At 47.5% G+C, this 16,559-nt stretch overlaps 1 protein-coding gene across 1 annotated transcript in view; it reads left to right on the top strand.

The window, feature by feature from the left end:
- The window catches only part of LOC113426352 (protein hinderin-like), an 88,772-nt gene that overhangs the window by 10,138 nt on the left and 62,075 nt on the right, over positions 1–16,559 (top strand). Inside the window, exons 4-5 of the mRNA XM_087954239.1 lie at positions 2,748–2,842; positions 4,653–4,812. Of these exons, the coding sequence (XP_087810365.1) occupies positions 2,748–2,842; positions 4,653–4,812 (255 nt within the window). The remainder of the gene's footprint in view (positions 1–2,747; positions 2,843–4,652; positions 4,813–16,559) is intronic.

Raw genomic sequence — 16,559 nt, 5'->3', positions numbered from 1 at the left:
GAAAAAGTGCAGAGAAGAGCAACTAAGATGATCAGAGGCCTGGAGACTAAAACATACGAAGAACGGCTGCAGGATTTGGCTTGCCTAGTCTAGAGAAAAGAAGGACTCAGGGTGACATCGTAGCAGTATTCCAGTATTTGAGAGGCTTCCACAAAGAAGGGGGTGGTGGTCAACTTATTTTGAAAGCCCCAGAAGGCAGGACAAGAAACAATGGTTTGAAATTAATCAAGGAGAGAAGCAATCTGAAATCAAGGACAAACTTCCTAACAGTGAAGACAACCGGGGAACTGCTTACCTTGAGATGTTGTGGGTGCTTCATCCCTGGAGGTTTTTAAGAAGAGACTGGACAGGCACTTGTCTGAAATGGTACCGGGTCTCCTGCTTGAGCAGGGGGGCTGGACTAGATGACCTCCAAGGTCCCTTCCAGCTCTGTTCTGATTCTGACTTGAATAAAACTCTCTGCCGCCCTGGGAAACTTCACTCTGTGCAAGTTGATTGCTAGTATCTATTCTGAAGTTGGCTTGAAATATTAAAGTTTGTTATCTTTTGAAGTCTTTGAAAGAAACAGAAGCCAGAAAGATGCAGTTCCTTGGTGTGTAGTCTAATCACATCTCCCACTCGTGGTGGAAGCATGTATGACGGAGAATTGATGGGAACCTCTTTCTTCTTGTGTGATCCATTCTTAATTAGGACAGAAATGGATAGTTTCTCAGAGAAGAAGGGTGCTTTTCATCTAAGTCTTTTAAGATGGCTGGACTTCAACTCCCAGAATTCCCCAGCCAGCATTGTCAGTTAGTGTATTCTTGAAATTGAAGTTCACCCGTGAAAATTATGGAAGTTGAAAAACAGCAGAAAGAGCAGGCAATCCACTTAACAACTGTGGGGGGGAGAGGCCCTAAAATGGGGTGTGACTCGTTTAACAACTGCCTTGCTTAACCAGTGGAAATGTTGGGCTCAATTGTGGTCATAAGTCGAGGACTACCTGTATTCTAACACAGTGGTTGCCAAGCAGTGGGCCGGGGACCATGGGTGGTCTGCGAGAAAATTTTGGTGGTCTGCAGAGAAATGTCACCCCCAAAGCAATTAATCCAGGCTGCGTGGGAACACAAGGCTGTGCCTCCCACATGGCCTGCAGAAACACAAGGCTTGCATCACTTGCATTGTACACAACACGAGGTAGTGAGGGGAGGGGGGAAAGGGTAGAGGGGGGGAACTTGCCCCACTCACCCCACACGCCTGGCCTGGCCACCGGGCTGCTTCTTTCCGCTTCTTCCTTCTTCTGCTTTTGGCTGCATGCAAGGAAAGCAGCCAAAGTCTTTCTTTCTCTCTTCCAAGCTCTGCCAGAAATTTTTGGGACCCTACAAGGCCTTCTGCTCCAAGACGCTGCGCCGGCAAAGACTCATTCCTGGCGGAGTTTGGGGGAGAGAAAGAAAGACTTCTGCTGCTTCTGCTGCTTTCCTTGCATAAAGCCCAAAGTCTCTCTTTCTCTCCCTCTCTCCCCCTGAGAACGGAGCTGGAGACGGTATCCTGCGATCCCAAATAAAGAATGATCGATCGGTAGAAAAATGGGATGGGGAATTTTCCTGTGGACTTTTTTGGGGATTTTCCCAGGGTCTCTGCTCCGCGGGACTTAAAATTATTGGTTTGATGGTCCCTGAGGTCCAAAAGGTTGGCGATCCCAACATTTAACTCACCTATCTGGTTTCCTGAACTGTTCAGTCTTATGCTCGGTGGGAATGCAGAAATTTTCTGAATAATGCAGTGCCCTCTGGTGGTGAAAGGGTGCAAATACACCTCTTACAAAAAAATAATGCTATACCGGTACTATCCCATCATTGGTACTCTGACTTTTTGATGCTCTAGCAATTTGGTGGCCCATGAAGCCTAGAGACTCACCCGGTAGCCAATTGGCCATTGCAAGAAGGCGATGTCGCGTGTTTTGGGATTTGCAGCTAGAATTACGGGATGAAACTTGAGTTGACAATTGCACGGTTTTTACTGTGCAATCAAATGCTGTCTGGGGAGTCATTTGGGGATTTAGATTTAGAGATAACAGAACATTACAGAATAGCAGAGTTGGAAGGGACCTCGGAGGTCTTCTAGTCCAACCCCCTGCTCAGGCAGGAAACCCTAGACCATTTCAGATTAACTGGCTGCCTAATCTCTTAAAAACCTTCAGCTGCTCCACTGATTCTCACTATCAGGAAATGTCTCCTTAATTCTACTAATAGATTTTGAATAATTCATTTTTTTGTTTGTTGGTACATTTCCAAAATGTACTTTCACCCTTTTTCCGGTGTAATTAGCATTTGAAAAAAAGACTTGTAATACTTCAGATCTTATGAAGTTTTACGTAGCAATTGTTGCTTCTGGCAAAACGTTGTATCAGCTACAGATGATAAGTTCCCAAAGGTTAAGAATAGGACTTCACCCTCTGTTCAAACCCCCATTTCTGAGGCCCTTACAAAATTGCAATCCTTCTCTTTCTCCTCCTTCCAGCCCTTGGTGAAGCTCGTTTGTGGAAGCATAAGCCGACAACGATTCTTCCAATGCAACATTTGGGAAATTATCTCCGTAGTCGTTTATAAAAATATGTCTTTTTCTTTCCTGGTCCATTCAAGTATGGCTGAATTTTCAGCTGAGTCTGCAGCTGTTTGTGTTTGAAATACATTTGCAGTAAATCCAGAAAGGTTTCTTTCCACGTTTAATGAAGTTCTTTTGCTAAATGTGGGTTTTAATTTTTTTAGGGTCCTGACAAAGGAGAAACAAAAAGTGCTTCTTTGAAGGATTTATGCCCCGAAGACAAGAGGCGCATCGCGAACTTAATTAAGGAGCTTGCAAGGTGAGGATAAATGAGGCCTGAGAATTTAGAAGGCTGAGAATTTCCTTCCCAGTTGTGGTTTTGTGAATTGGAGGAATTTCTCCTTATTCAAAGTGTCTCTGAGAGATTTCAGAGCTGACTAAAGATCTCCCTTGCTGCAAATTTATTTATTTGGTTGTTTATTTTACTTCTATCCCATATTTATTTATAAACAACTCAAGGTGGCGAACATAACCCAATACTCCTTCCTCCTCTTACTTTCCTTACAATAGCAACAATGGGAGATGAATTGTGTTGAGAGAGAATGACTGGCATGCCTAAGATGGGACTAGAACTCACTGTCTCCTGGTGATCGGTCCAAAGTTACTAGGCCGGCTTTCATGCTTAAAGTGAGACTAGAATTCACCATCTCCTGGTGATTGGCTGAGAATCACCAGCTGGCTTTCCTGCCTAAGGCAAGACTACAACTCACCATCAGTCCTAGGCTGCATCACCAGAGGGATAGCTCCTGGAAACTGTAGTCCCAGCCGTCGTCATGTACCTTGCTATCAATATAGAAGGTGCCGGTTTGGGAAGGTCAGCTTTCTAAGCTTGGTTTGGAGCATTAAAATGTATCGTGCTCCGTTATGTAAAGCAAGGTATATGATGGCATTTGAGCTCATGAGAGGCAGGCTCTTCCTTAGCTTTTCTAAGAAAAACTCATTTGTCAGAGCGTTTCAAGCGTGACTACTATTATGACACAAACCAGGAGCAAAACACAGCACACAGAGACTTAGACATTTAACAGTGGTTTATATATAAGACATATACAGAAATGACATATACGTGGTAGGCAAATACCTGACAAGCGATCAATCTTAACTCTACACGGAGAACTCTGCAATGGATACCGGACAGAAGGACAGAGAACATGCCCTCTAATAGCTGCCTTTATATAGACACCTCTTAAAGAGGTAAACCTTCTGTGGATCCATTCTTCGTCTTAAAAGGGCAATACCCATGCTCTGCGGATTCACCCTTATTGCATCAGCCTTACATTGCATCAGCTTTACATCTGGTCAGCTCTTAAATCCCTATACCTTAACATCATTACAGTGACATTAATTTTGAGAATTAAAACCTGCCCGACCCGCCTCTCATACCCAATTCTCTTTTTTTAATTTTTAAAAACTCATGAGCTCAGAGAGCACCAAGGACCCTACAGTTCAAACCCGAGCTACAGTTATTATCTTCTATCCATCCATTTATTTATTAAGCAAATTTACCTGGCCGCCCAACTCACACATAAGTTTCTTAGGGCGACAACATTGAAAAATACAAACCATATCCCCCTCTCTCTCTCTCTCTCTCTCTCTCTCTCTCTGCCTCTGCTCTCTCTCTCTGTCTCTGTCTCTCTCTCTCTCTCTGTCTCCTGATCTCCTCTCTCTCTCTCCCTCTCTCTCTGTCTCTCCCTCCCCCCCTCCCTCCCTCTGCCTCTCTCTCTCTCTCTCTCCTCTGTCTCTTCTCTCTCTCTGTTTCTCTCTCTCTCTCTCTCTCTCTCTCTCTTTCCTCCCTCCCTCTCTCTCTCTGTCTCTCCCCTCCCTCCCTCCCTCCCTCCCTCTGTCCCTCCCTCTTTCTCTCTCACTCCATGATAGCCGCAGCACAATCACTACTTGATCGGCCCCCTTCTATTTAGGACAAGTAGAAGCAAGAGGAATCGTGACAACGTGAGTGGTGGGTGGTGAGGCAGAGGGTCTTCAGGCTAGTCCGGATCGAAATCTGTCTTCTAGTGGCGCCTGGGTATTGGTCTGATGGCGTGTGTGTGTGTGTGTTGTTGTGTTGATCTTTTCAGAGTGAGCGAGGAAAAAGAGGTGACGGAGGAGCGCCTGAAAGCCGAGCAGGAGGCCTTTGAGAGGAAGATCCGGCAACTGGAGGACCAGAACGTCCTCATCATCAAAGAGAGGGAAGATATCCTTTATTTTTTTTTAAAAAAAATCGGCTTAAAATGGGGAGTGGGTGGGAGCGAGGAGTTGACTGCACGCCAACCGGGGGAGAAATAATTGCCCCGATGGATAGCTGGGCACCTATCGCGGCATGCTGCCCTTCCAGAAGCAACCCGAGGGGGGCTCCCTCGAGTGGGGAACGGCCACCCAGCTGCTCCGGGGATGTTGCTCTGCTGTGCAAGAGGGGTTGGTCGTCGCAAGGAAGAATGGAACAGAAATCTCCACGTTAGCAAAAGCGGCCTGCTCCCTCCCGTCTTTCTTGCTTAAATGGCTTTGCCTTTGGATTCACCTTTGCCTTTGGATTCACCTCTTCTGCGGCCCTGCCCAACTTTCTCAGAAGTGGAGGAGGGCTGGGATCTGTGAGAGATGGCAGATCGTAGAGGGGATCAAGTGTTTCGATGGGCCCTGAAGTCCTTCCTTCCTTCCTTCCTTCCTTCCTTCCTTCCTTCCTTCCTTCCTCCCTCCCTCCCTCCCTCCCTCCCTCCCTCCCTCTCCCTCCCTCCCTTCCCTCCCTTCCTTCCTTCCTTCCCTTCCTTCCTTCCTTCCTTCCTTCCTTCCTCCTTCCTCCCTCCCTCCCTTCCCTCTCCTCCATCCTCCCTTCTTCCCTAGTTCCTCCTCCCCATCCCTTCTCCTCTTCCCTCCCTCCCTTCCTTCCTTCCTTCCTTCCTCTCCTTCCTTCCTTCCTTCCATTCCTTCCTTCCTTTCCTCTCCCATCCCTCTCCTTCCTTCCTCCCTCCTTCCTTCCTTCCATCCTCCTTCTTCCCCTCCTTCCCCTCCCTCCCTCCCTCCCTCCTTTTTCTTCCACCCTCCCTTCCTCACTTTTACCTACCTAGCTCCTCTCCCTCTCTTCCTTCCTTCCTTCCTTCCTTCCTTCCTCTCCCTCCCTTTCCTCCCTCCCTCCTTCCTTCTTCCCTAGTTCCTCTCCATCCCTCCTCCTTCTTCCTTCCTAGTTCCTTCTCCCTTCCTTCTTCCTTCCTTCCTTCCCCCTCCCTTCCTCCCTCCTCCTTCCTTCCTCCCTCCTTTTTCTTCCTTCCTTCCTTCCTTTTACCTACCTAGCTCCTCTCCCTCTCTCCTCTCCTTCCTTCCTTCCTTCCTTCCTTCCTTCCTTCCTTCCTTCCTTCCTTCCTTCCTTTCCCACCTTCCTTCCTTCCCTCTCCTCCCCCTCCTCCCTCCCTCCCTCCCCTCCCTCCCTTATCTTTTTCTCCCTCCCTCCTTGGTTTCACCTCAAAGGTCAAATGCCACATTTCTGAAGTCCACACCCCTTCCGTATGCCGCCAACCACACTGGCGAGCTGTTGAATTGACCTGGCTGGTCTCCTGGTGGACGGGCTGGAAAGCAAGCTGGGGCGTAGCCTTGGCAGTTGATAGCTTTCATCCTGGCTGCAGCTGGTCTCACTTCTTCCCGTCCAACCAGATAGGACTTTTTTTGTTTAAAAAAGCTAAGCTTTCATCCATCCGAAGTATGTGTATTGAATTCGTAGCACAGGTAGTCCTTGCTTTATGAGCCCAAGATTTCCATTGCTAGCAAGGCAGTTGTTAAATGTGTCCCCCCCCCATTTTACAACCTTTCGCGCCACAGTTGTGAAGTCAACCCCTGCAGTTGTTAATCTGTTTGTCAGGATTACCCCAATTAAATCACGAGTCTCGAGCCAAACTTCCAACACTTCCAAAAGATTTATTGGGAGTTAACATGTCAGCACTGCCTGGGTGCAGCCGACTCTGAGGCACATCATTCACTGTCACCCTTGACCCTGGTTTTTCCCCCACCCCCTGGGTATATCCTAATTCATGTTCTCCAATGGGACACATCCGTAGCCCAGAGTCATCAATCAGGCTCTCCAGTTAGAATTTTGTGCGGCAGAAACTTCAGTCACCTAGTTACTATCTTTGAAAACATTTATGGAATGCACTTTTGATTTACAAGCTGCCGCACTGCTCCCCGCTCCCTTTCTGTTGGCAACTCTAAAAAGACCATAGAAATATTTTACGAGTTGACACTAGTAACACAGCCATTAAACGAATCCAACTCTCTCCATGTCGCTTGTCAGACGGTTGCCAAAGGGAATCACATGACCCTGGGACACTGCAACCGTCATAAACACGATTCAGTGGCCAAGCACTTGAATTTTGTTCGTGTGAATCCTGGGGACGCAGCGACGATCCTCAGTGTGAAAAAAGGTCCTTCGTCACTTTTCCCAGGGGGCTTTCGTCACTTCCAACAGTCACTAAACAGTTATATATCGCTGACGACCTGCACGAAAACAACACAATTTTGTCGTCGTTTCTCACATCCTAAGACGGTGCTGAGTGAAAGGGTCCGATTCTAGCCCGTCTCCATTTGCCGATGCTTAAGGTGGAATCTGCCGTCGATTCATTCCCTCTTTCAGTGTGTCAAACTTTTCCTGTTTGTGATGTTTTGCGTCCCTGCAGTGATGTTACCTATTGCAGCTTCGGATGTTTGTTTCCTTATTTTTTTTTTAGTGTGTGTGTGTGTGTGTGTGTGTGTATGTATGTATGTTTATGTATGTTTTTTTAAGTTTTCACGGGTACTTACATGCATGGTATTCAGCTTTGTTCGGGTATTTTCCCACGTCGTTGTAGTTGTGCTTTTAAAGTTGTAGCAATGTTTCGGCAGAATCTCATCTGCCATCATCAGGCTTCTGTATAGTGTTCGTCTGTGAGTCAGACTTTTACAGTGGTTTTAGTTTTAAATTTGGGGCTAGCCTACTGCTGTGCCAGAATGGTTTTTTATTTATATTTATATTTATATTTATATTTATATTTATATTTATATTTATATTTATATTTATATTTATATTTATACATAAACATTTTAAATACAGTGTATTGTCAGGGCGTATCATTTACATGAAAAGCAAAGAAAGAACAAAGGATATTAACATAAATACTAATAACAATAGTAATTGAGTAACAATAGCTTTGCCTAGATTTCTCTTTATATTATCTTATTTGTAGTTCTGTTGATTATATTGGCATATTTATAACTATAAACCTTCTTTATATTTAGTTCATCCATAGCAATAATCTTTCTTCATCTAATTTCCACCTCTTATCTCTAACCACTCGTAAAATCTATTCCATGTTAAGTAATATTCTGAGTCTTCTTTGTCTTTTGTTTTCAATGTCAATCTATCCATCTTGGCACAGTCTAATAGTTTCCGGATTACATCCTCATCTGGTGGAGTGTTCTCATTTTTCTAGTATTGTGCAAATACAATCCTCGCTGCTGCCAATGCATGCAAAAATAGGTATATAGTCCCTTTATCATAGCCCTCCGGCATTATACCCCCAACAAAAATATTTCTGGTTTCAGATCTATTTGTTGCTTGATCATCTCCTCCAACCGTGTATTTTCATCCAATATTCGGATGTTCGTTTCCTGCATGACAACATCAGCACTAGGATGTCCTGAAGGCTGTATTCTCGCCTGCATCATAAATATGGACAGGGGATCCAAAGTCGGACGCTTAGCAGCTGACTCGCATTTATGACAGTTGCAGCGTCCCGGGGTGTGTGTCATGTGATATTCCCCCTTTTGCAACTTTCTGCTGAGCCATTGGAGAAGCCAGGTTCACCGAACGACCCTGTTGCTAACTTAACAGCCGCAGCGATCCCCTTAACAACGGTGGCCGGAAAGTTCGTCAAACGGGACGTAACTCAGCTAACAACTGTCTTGTTCAGCAAACAGAAATGTTGGGCTCAATTCCGGTCGTACGTCGAGGACTATCTGTCATGAGGCAACATAGCGGGACTTGCAAAACGGGGTTGAGGGGAGAAGCTCGTGTTTAAGACTTGGTCAATGTTGCGTGAGGACTTGCTGTCATGTCCCCGTCGGAGTCTGAATCTGCAGAGGAAGACAAGCTGGAGCTGGAGTCAAGGGAGACCAAGGGGGCAGTTTCACTGGCTTTGGAGGTATGTGGGGAAGAGGCAGGCTAGTGCCCCCCAGGAGTGGGACGGCTTGTAAGCAGAGCGGAATGGGGGAAGGATGACCGAGAGAGGGCAAGCGGTGGAAAGGAAGAGAGGCGGAGCTCAGGCGATGAGCAAGGACCGCCCCCTCCTGATCTGTGAGCACGGAGAGTGGAAAGAAGGCAGGAACAGCGCAAGCTAACCCAAATACTTGGGAGGAGAGCGCCCCGCCCCTCTTCACAAGGCACACCTGGGGGCTGAACTTTTAAGGAGACGCTGTGGGGAGGGGCGTTTGTCCGGCACAAACGGTGAATTCATGGAGTGTTGTGTGCCGTTGCCGACGTTTGGAGTTTCCTGGACTTCTTGCAATTTTATGTCTTGCTTCCTGAAATCGCTGCCTTGTTCCTTTGCTTCCTGGACTCATTGACTTATTTCCTTGCCCCGCGGGATTTACTTACTTTGCAGTCGTTTTGCTGGACTGCTTGCAGCCAGAGGCTGCTGGAGGTTTTGTGTGTGTGTGTGTGTGTGAGAGAGAGAGAGAGAGAGAGATCACTTTGCTCTGGGACTTGCCATAACGTGGGAGCGTTTGGGGGAAAGTTGGAGCAATAAAGGGGACGATTTGAATTACCAGCTGACTGTGTTGCCTCTGTACCTTTGCCCCAGGTCATCACACTTGCTTGAAGCCTTCCGCCAAAAGGGGGAAGGAGTTCTGCCTTCCCCTCCCCAGTTTTCAAAAAATGAAACCACGAGGAACGTGGCACGTCACGGTAGGATGGAACGACTGGCAGTTCCGCTTTCCTGCCAACCCCTGAGTTGGCTTTATCTGCGGTGTGTTTAAATCACAGCCTTAAGTGGCTGGGTTCGTTTGGAAGCCATCAATTGTGATTTTTTTTACCCCATTGCGATGGCGTAACTTACTGAGCCAAGCCCCAAAACATGCTGTGTTATTTCTCAGCGGAGTGTGTTAATTTAGGCCCGTAAGTGGGTTGTGGGTAGCGGGATGAGGAAGTGAATAAATGCACAGTTGGGCGCGGACGGAAGGCTCGGTGATAAACTGGCTGAGCTACTCGTGCGGGTTTAATCTCTTAATGCTAATTGGGAATATTTGAATGGCCAGAGGGCCACTGAGCGTTAGCAAATGAGGGTCGGCTGTTATGTATTTGTACATGAAACTTGAAGAACGTCTATTTTGCTTGCAGACGTTTCATTATCTGACTAGGTAACATCTGATGTTGTTACCTGGTCGGGTAATAAACGTCTGCCAGCAAACTCCAAGTTCAGGGAACGCCAATGCCTCCTCATTGCAACCTGAGCAACAGATAGTCCCTGCAGGACGGCTGAGAAGCCTCGCCTCTCGGCCCTGCCTTCATCAGCCCCATCCCTCAGGTGTCTCCCTCCCTCCCTCAGCCCCATCCCTCAGGTGTCTCCCTCCCTCCCTCAGCCCCATCCCTCAGGTGTCTCCCTGCCTTCATCAGCCCCATCCCTCAGGTGTCTCCCTCCCTCCCTCAGCCCCATCCCTCAGGTGTCTCCCTGCCTTCATCAGCCCCATCCCTCAGGTGTCTCCCTCCCTCCCTCAGCCCCATCCCTCAGGTGTCTCCCTCCCTCCCTCAGCCCCATCCCTCAGGTGTCTCCCTCCCTCCCTCAGCCCCATCCCTCAGGTGTCTGCCTCGTTCCTCTCTCAGTCGCTCTCTCCTCCTCACCAGCCCAGGAAGAAACTGCTTCAAAGAAGCCGGCAGGGTGGCTTTTCCTGTCGGCGCAGCTCCTCCGAGCGCCCGTTCACCCCCCCGCCCGCCCGCCCGCCCGCCCTGCCCGCCGCCCGGCAGTTCAATCCAGTGCTCCGTTCTGCCTGCCTGCCTTCGTTTCTGGTAGTTTCGGAGCAGCTTCGGCTGAGAAAAAGAGGCGAATAGTTATTATTCTCAGCGAAGCTGCTCCGAAACTACCAGAAACAAAGGCAGGCAGGCAGGCAGAATTGATTGGATTGATTGGCGGCAGGGTGGGGGTAAAACGGGCGCTTCGGAGGAGCTGCGCCGACAGGAAAAGCCACCACCCCGGCTTCTTTGAAGCAGTTTCTTCCTGGGCTGGTGGAGGAGCGAGAGGCGACTGAGAGAGGAACGGAGAGGAACGAGGCGGGAGGAAACTGAAGCTGCTGAGCCAGAGAGCAGGACAGGCTTCCGTTGCTTCCTCCCTCCCCTTCTCTCATTTGTGTCCTTGATCCCGATCCCAGCAGCATTCACCGAAGCGAACAGAATGTCGGAAATAAAATGCCTGGGGGTGAATGAGCGGTCGCGCCAGCGCGACCGTCCTCATTACCCCCAGGCATTTTCAGTTTTACCCCATTTGGGGTAATTTACCCCTGTTCCCTGACCACTGGTCTATGCAGATTCTCCATCATCCGGATCAGGGTTGTCCCAAAGATGCTTTTTCAAGAGGCAACTGGACTTTCTCTCCTTTTTTCTTTGAAGGTGTTTCGCTTCTCATCCGAGAAGCTTCTCCAGTTCTGCCCGGATGGTGGGGAATGGATTTTATATTCCTTACAGAGAGCTGGTCATTTGCATTCTTTTTAGAGATTCGTTGAGGCCACTTGGAGGTTTTTAAATCTGTGTCCTCAGGGTCACCTGAATGGTGCAAATGGTTCCTATGGTTTGCCAATTTTGGGGAAATCCATTCCTACTCCCACACCATTCAAGGGAGTTCATCCCAAAGTGCACGGCTAAAAATCTGTGCAGGTTCTCTGTCATCCAGGTCATGGATGACCCAAAGGTGCTTTTAAAGAGGCAAGTGGACTTTCTCCTTTTTTCTCTGAAGGCGTTTCACTTCTCATCCGAGAAGCTTCTTCAGCTCTGGCTGGATGTTGGGGAAGGGAAGGATTTATACTCCTTGTAGACGTATGAAGAAGAATTTAAGAGAAAAAGGCCACTCGTTTAAAGACAGCAAAGTCTACATTTTGGACAGAGAGGACCTCTGGTTTGAAAGAGGGGGTCAAAGAGGCCATCCATGTCCAAGTTGAACAGCCCTCCCTCAACAGAGGAGGAGGGATACAGCATCCTCTATCTCCAGTCTACAACACTCTCCTTTCAGCAGGCTCCACACCTGTTTGGCATTACTCAGGTCACCCTGAGGACACGGACAAACCTCCAAGTGCCCTCAACGATCCTCTGGAAGGATTCAAATGACCAGCTGTCTGCAAGGAATATAAATCCTTCCATTCCCCACCATCCAGTCAGAGCTGAAGAAGCTCCTTGAGTGAGAAGCGAAACATCTTCAAGGAAAAACCAGAAAGTCCAGTGGGGGAAAAAAACTTCGGAACAATCATGACCTGGATGACTGAGAACCTCCATAGACATACGAAGAAGGGTGGCTGGAATTGGTATGTCTGGTCTTAATGAAAAGAAGGACGGGGGGCTGACATGATAGCAGCATCCCAGTATTTGAGGGGCTGTCCCAAAGAAGAGGGAGTCAAGCTATTCTGTGAAGCCCCTCAAGGCAGGACAAGAAGCAAAGGATGGAAACTAACTAAGGAGAGAAGCAACCTAGAACTTAGGAGGAATTTCCTGACCGTGAGGACAATTAAATCTTTGCAAGGGCTTGCTTTCAAAAGTTATGGGTGTTAGTAGATCAGATTCTTGTGCGTAGCTTGCAGGGAATAAATTTGCAGCACTTTTGAACTCCATCCTGGCTCCTGATTGGCTGTGCCCTGACAGTTGAACTTTATTTAAAAACCTTTCTTTGCAACCCTTTGGAACCAGTCATGTCGTCTCCCAAGGCAGAGCTTTCTAAGTTTTGGCGTTTTATCTCTGGGTCAAAGAGGCGGGATGTACATTCCAGGGGATCATCTCATCTTTTGGCATGTTTTTAACCTCGACAACTTTCCATTAATGATCATAAATTTGGCCGAGCTCTTGAGACAGAAATATCCCCCCCATCAGCTGCGTTTTTTTTTTTCTTTCCACCTTGCGGTGAGGACAGATTGTTGGAGCATTCCTGCTACTTTCCGGAGGAGTTTGGCCAAAATGGCAGCAGGTTAATACCTGCAATTTTACACGACATAAAAAGGGTCAGAAAGTTGATACACGTAGAACAAGGACGTAATTTAGAACAATATAAATTTAACGACAGACTTTCTGACTCTTCTTGCATGAACGCTTCACGATCTTGTTCTTTTCTCCGATTGCTTAATGTCAAAGTGTTTGGAATCTCTTCCGTAGCCGAAGAAACGGTATCAGCGACTTCTTTAAAAAATGGAATAAAAACGCTTAGCCTTTTCTGGGAATAAAAGGAGGGGAGGGTATTGGGTTTCTGTTGGGATGTAGGAAAATATCGTCCAGGACAGGTTCAAATCAAAAATAGGACACTTATTTTCATGATCCCGCATGGTTGGAATTCCCAAACTCCTTAATCGTCCTCTGTGTTACTATTTTGGAAGGATGAGCAGGTTTCCACAATTTGTTTCATGGTTACTTAACATTTTTGCTTTTGGAGACCTCTCAAAACAGAAGAGAATATTTGTAGCTCAGGGTTGAAACGTGCAGTCCTTGGTGCTCTCTGAGCTGGGTGGTTTTCTTGCAGACGTTTCATGACCCAACTAGGTAACATTATCAGTGCTAGAAGGGAGAGGAGGAGGAGGAACGTGGGGGAAGGAGACGGGGGAAAGAGGAGGAGGAGGACTGTGGGGTTCTTGGTGCTCTCTGAGGTTGGTGGCTTTCTTGCAGACGTTTCATGACCCAACTAGGTAACATCATCAGTGCTAGAAGGGAGAGGAGGAGGAGGAACGTGGGGGAAGGAGACGGGGGAAAGAGGAGGAGGAGGACTGTGGGGTTCTTGGTGCTCTCTGAGCTGGGTGGTTTTCTTGCAGACGTTTCATGACCCAACTAGGTAACATCATCAGTGCTAGAAGGGAGAGGAGGAGGAGGAATGTGGGGGAAGGAGACGGGGGAAAGAGGAGGAGGAGGACTGTGGGGTTCTTGGTGCTCTCTGAGCTGGGTGGTTTTCTTGCAGACGTTTCATGACCCAACTAGGTAACATCATCAGTGCTAGAAGGGAGAGGAGGAGGAGGAATGTGGGGGAAGGAGACGGGGGAAAGAGGAGGAGGAGGACTGTGGGGTTCTTGGTGCTCTCTGAGCTTGGTGGCTTTCTTGCAGACGTTTCATGACCCAACTAGGTAACATCGTCAGTGCTAGAAGAGAGTTTGGGTTTGCATACTATGGGTAGTCCTCAACGTATGACTGCAATTGAGCTCAAATTTTCTGTGAGGCATTTGTTAAGTGATTTATTTTTTTTACATTTTACAACTTTTCTTGCCACAATTGTGAAGAGAGTCACTACAAATCAATAAGTTAGTCACTCAGTTGTTAAGTGAATCGGTCTTTGCTTGTCAGAAGGTCACAAAAGGGGATCACGTGACCTCCGGGGACACTGCAACGGTCATAAATACGAACCAGCTGCCGATCATCTGAATTATTATCGCACGGTCATGGGGATGCTTGCTGCAAAGGCCACAACTGTGAAAAACGGCTCTCGCTATTTTCAGTGCTGTTGTAACTTTGGACGGTCAACTAAATGAACTGTTGTAAGCCAAGGATTACCTGTAGTGACTTACCCTTTCAGTGTTGATAATAACAGATAATAGAATAATAGAATTCTTTATTGGCCAAGTGTGATTGGGCACACAAGGAATTTGTCTTGGTGCAGATGCTCTCAGTGTCCATCAAAGAATAGATACATTCATCAAGAGTCAAGAATCATCAGTTACAACACTTAATGATAGTCATAGGATACAATAAGCAATCAAATCATACTAGGAAACAGTCTTGGTGGTTCCTAGATTGGAGTATTAAATACAGCTTGGGTTGATGGATGGATGGGTAGGTTAGATGCTGCAGGTTCTCCAACACTGAAGGTTTTCAAGAAGAGACCGGACCGCCACTTGTCTGGGATGGTCTAAGTTCCATAAAGATCCCATCAGGGGACAAACTAGATTACAGAGGGTGCAATGGATGGAAACTAATCCAGGAGAGAGGCAATGTGGAATTCAGGAGAAACTTCCCAACAGTGAGGACAATTAACCGCTGGAGTGGAAGTTGCCTTCAGAAGTTGTGGGTGCTCCACCCCTGGAGGTTTTTAAAAAGAGATTGGACAGCCACGTGTCTGAAATAGTATATGGCCATGGTGGCTAACTTTTTTTGGGCTCCTGTGCCAAAAATTGTGCGCGCGCTAGAACACTCACGCTCGCGTGCCAGCACCCAGAAGACAATGTGCCCCCCCTCTACGTAATTCCCCCACACACCCCTTACCTGCACTGCACCTCACCGCTGATTTTTGGTGGGTTTGAGGCCTTTAGGCCTCCCAAAGGCTTGAGGAAGAAGGCTTCTGCAGGCTTTGCAGGCGAAAACTAGCCCCATTTCGTCACTTCCGGTATTTCCGGAAAAACAGGAAGTGATGAAACGGGGCTAGTTTTCAGCCTGCAAAGCCTGCAAAGCCTTCTCCTCAAGCCTCAGGGAGGCCTAAAAGGCCTCAAACCCACCAAAAATCAGCGGTGAGGCGCATACATGCGCAGTGAGGTAAGTTTGCCTGCGGCTTGCGTGCCAACACAAATGGCTCTGCATGCCACTTGTGGCATGTGTGCCACAGGTTCGCCATCACGGGTATAGGGTCTCCTGCTTGTTGAGCAGGGGGTTGGACTAGAAGATCTCCGAGGTCCCTTCCACCTCTGTTATTCTGTTATCCTGTCACAGCCTGGTCTACAGAGCTTAATAGGGGGCAGGGTAGCCAAGACAGCAAGACGGGGGCTACACCGCATTGTAGAGGAGGCTCTTCAAGATGGACACCAGGCGCCTCTACAGGGAGCCCTTTGAGGTTTAATCCACCAGAGCCAACAGTCAGGGCTAGGAGCCATCCTATAAATGTGCCCCGCTAATCCTGCTATCCACAGCCTCCGTCCCAACAGTTCAATTCGGCTTTTGTTCTCCAAAGCGCTCTGATGTTCAAGGGACGGTCTCAGGCCACAAATTTCCCCCGAAGGAGAGAAAAAAAAAAAGTTCTTCAAACGCATCTCTGAATTTTGATCCATTTTAAATACTTGGCGTTACTTTAATGCCGGGTTTCCTTGATGTTTAAGAGTTCAACCAATTTTCAAGGCATGCCTGATTAACCCAACGGCCAGCAATTGAGTCTTCCACAGTTAACAAGTTCATTAAATGCAAAGATTACTTAACTGATGTCGCCATTAGGGGGTGAGCAGATAAATATTCACTGGCTTTTTAATAAGTTTGCACATTTTGATCTGTTTATTACGCTATTGTGGCCTGCATTGAAGAACTTAACCAAGGGTATCCACAACTTCTCATGATAGACTCTCCTGCCCCAACCTTCAGTATCTGCCTCCTTTGGAAATTGTTTCGCTTGCCTTACTCTCTGGAAAAAATATCATTTTTATTTAATTAGATTTTTTCCCCTGCCTTTATTACTCCGTAAGTAACTCAAGGCAGGGGACATGTCTAATACTCCTTCCTCCACTTATTTTTCCTACAACAACAATCCTGTGAAGTGGATTGGGCTGAGAGAGAGAGAGAGAGAGAGACTGGGCTACCCAGCTGGCTTTCATGGCTAAGGCATTACTAGAACTCCCTGTCTCCTGGTGATTGGCTCAAAGTCACCCAGGTGGCTTTTGTTCCTAAGGCGGGACTAGAACTCACTGTCGCCTGGTGATTGGCCTAAAGTTACCCACATGGCTTTCATGCCTAAAGCAGGACTAGAACTCACAGTCTCCTGGTAATTGGCCCAAAGACACCAGCTGGCTTTTGTGCCTAAGGCGGGACTAGAACTCACAGCCTC

The sequence above is a fragment of the Notechis scutatus genome, chromosome 2 (genome assembly GCF_049901735.1).
Source record: "Notechis scutatus isolate UNSWTSFEM ecotype Mainland chromosome 2, rNotScu1.2, whole genome shotgun sequence".
Classification (NCBI taxonomy): Eukaryota; Metazoa; Chordata; class Lepidosauria; order Squamata; family Elapidae; genus Notechis; species Notechis scutatus.
Note: the sequence above shows the minus strand (reverse complement) of the source record. Positions and strands in the feature narration are given on the sequence as shown.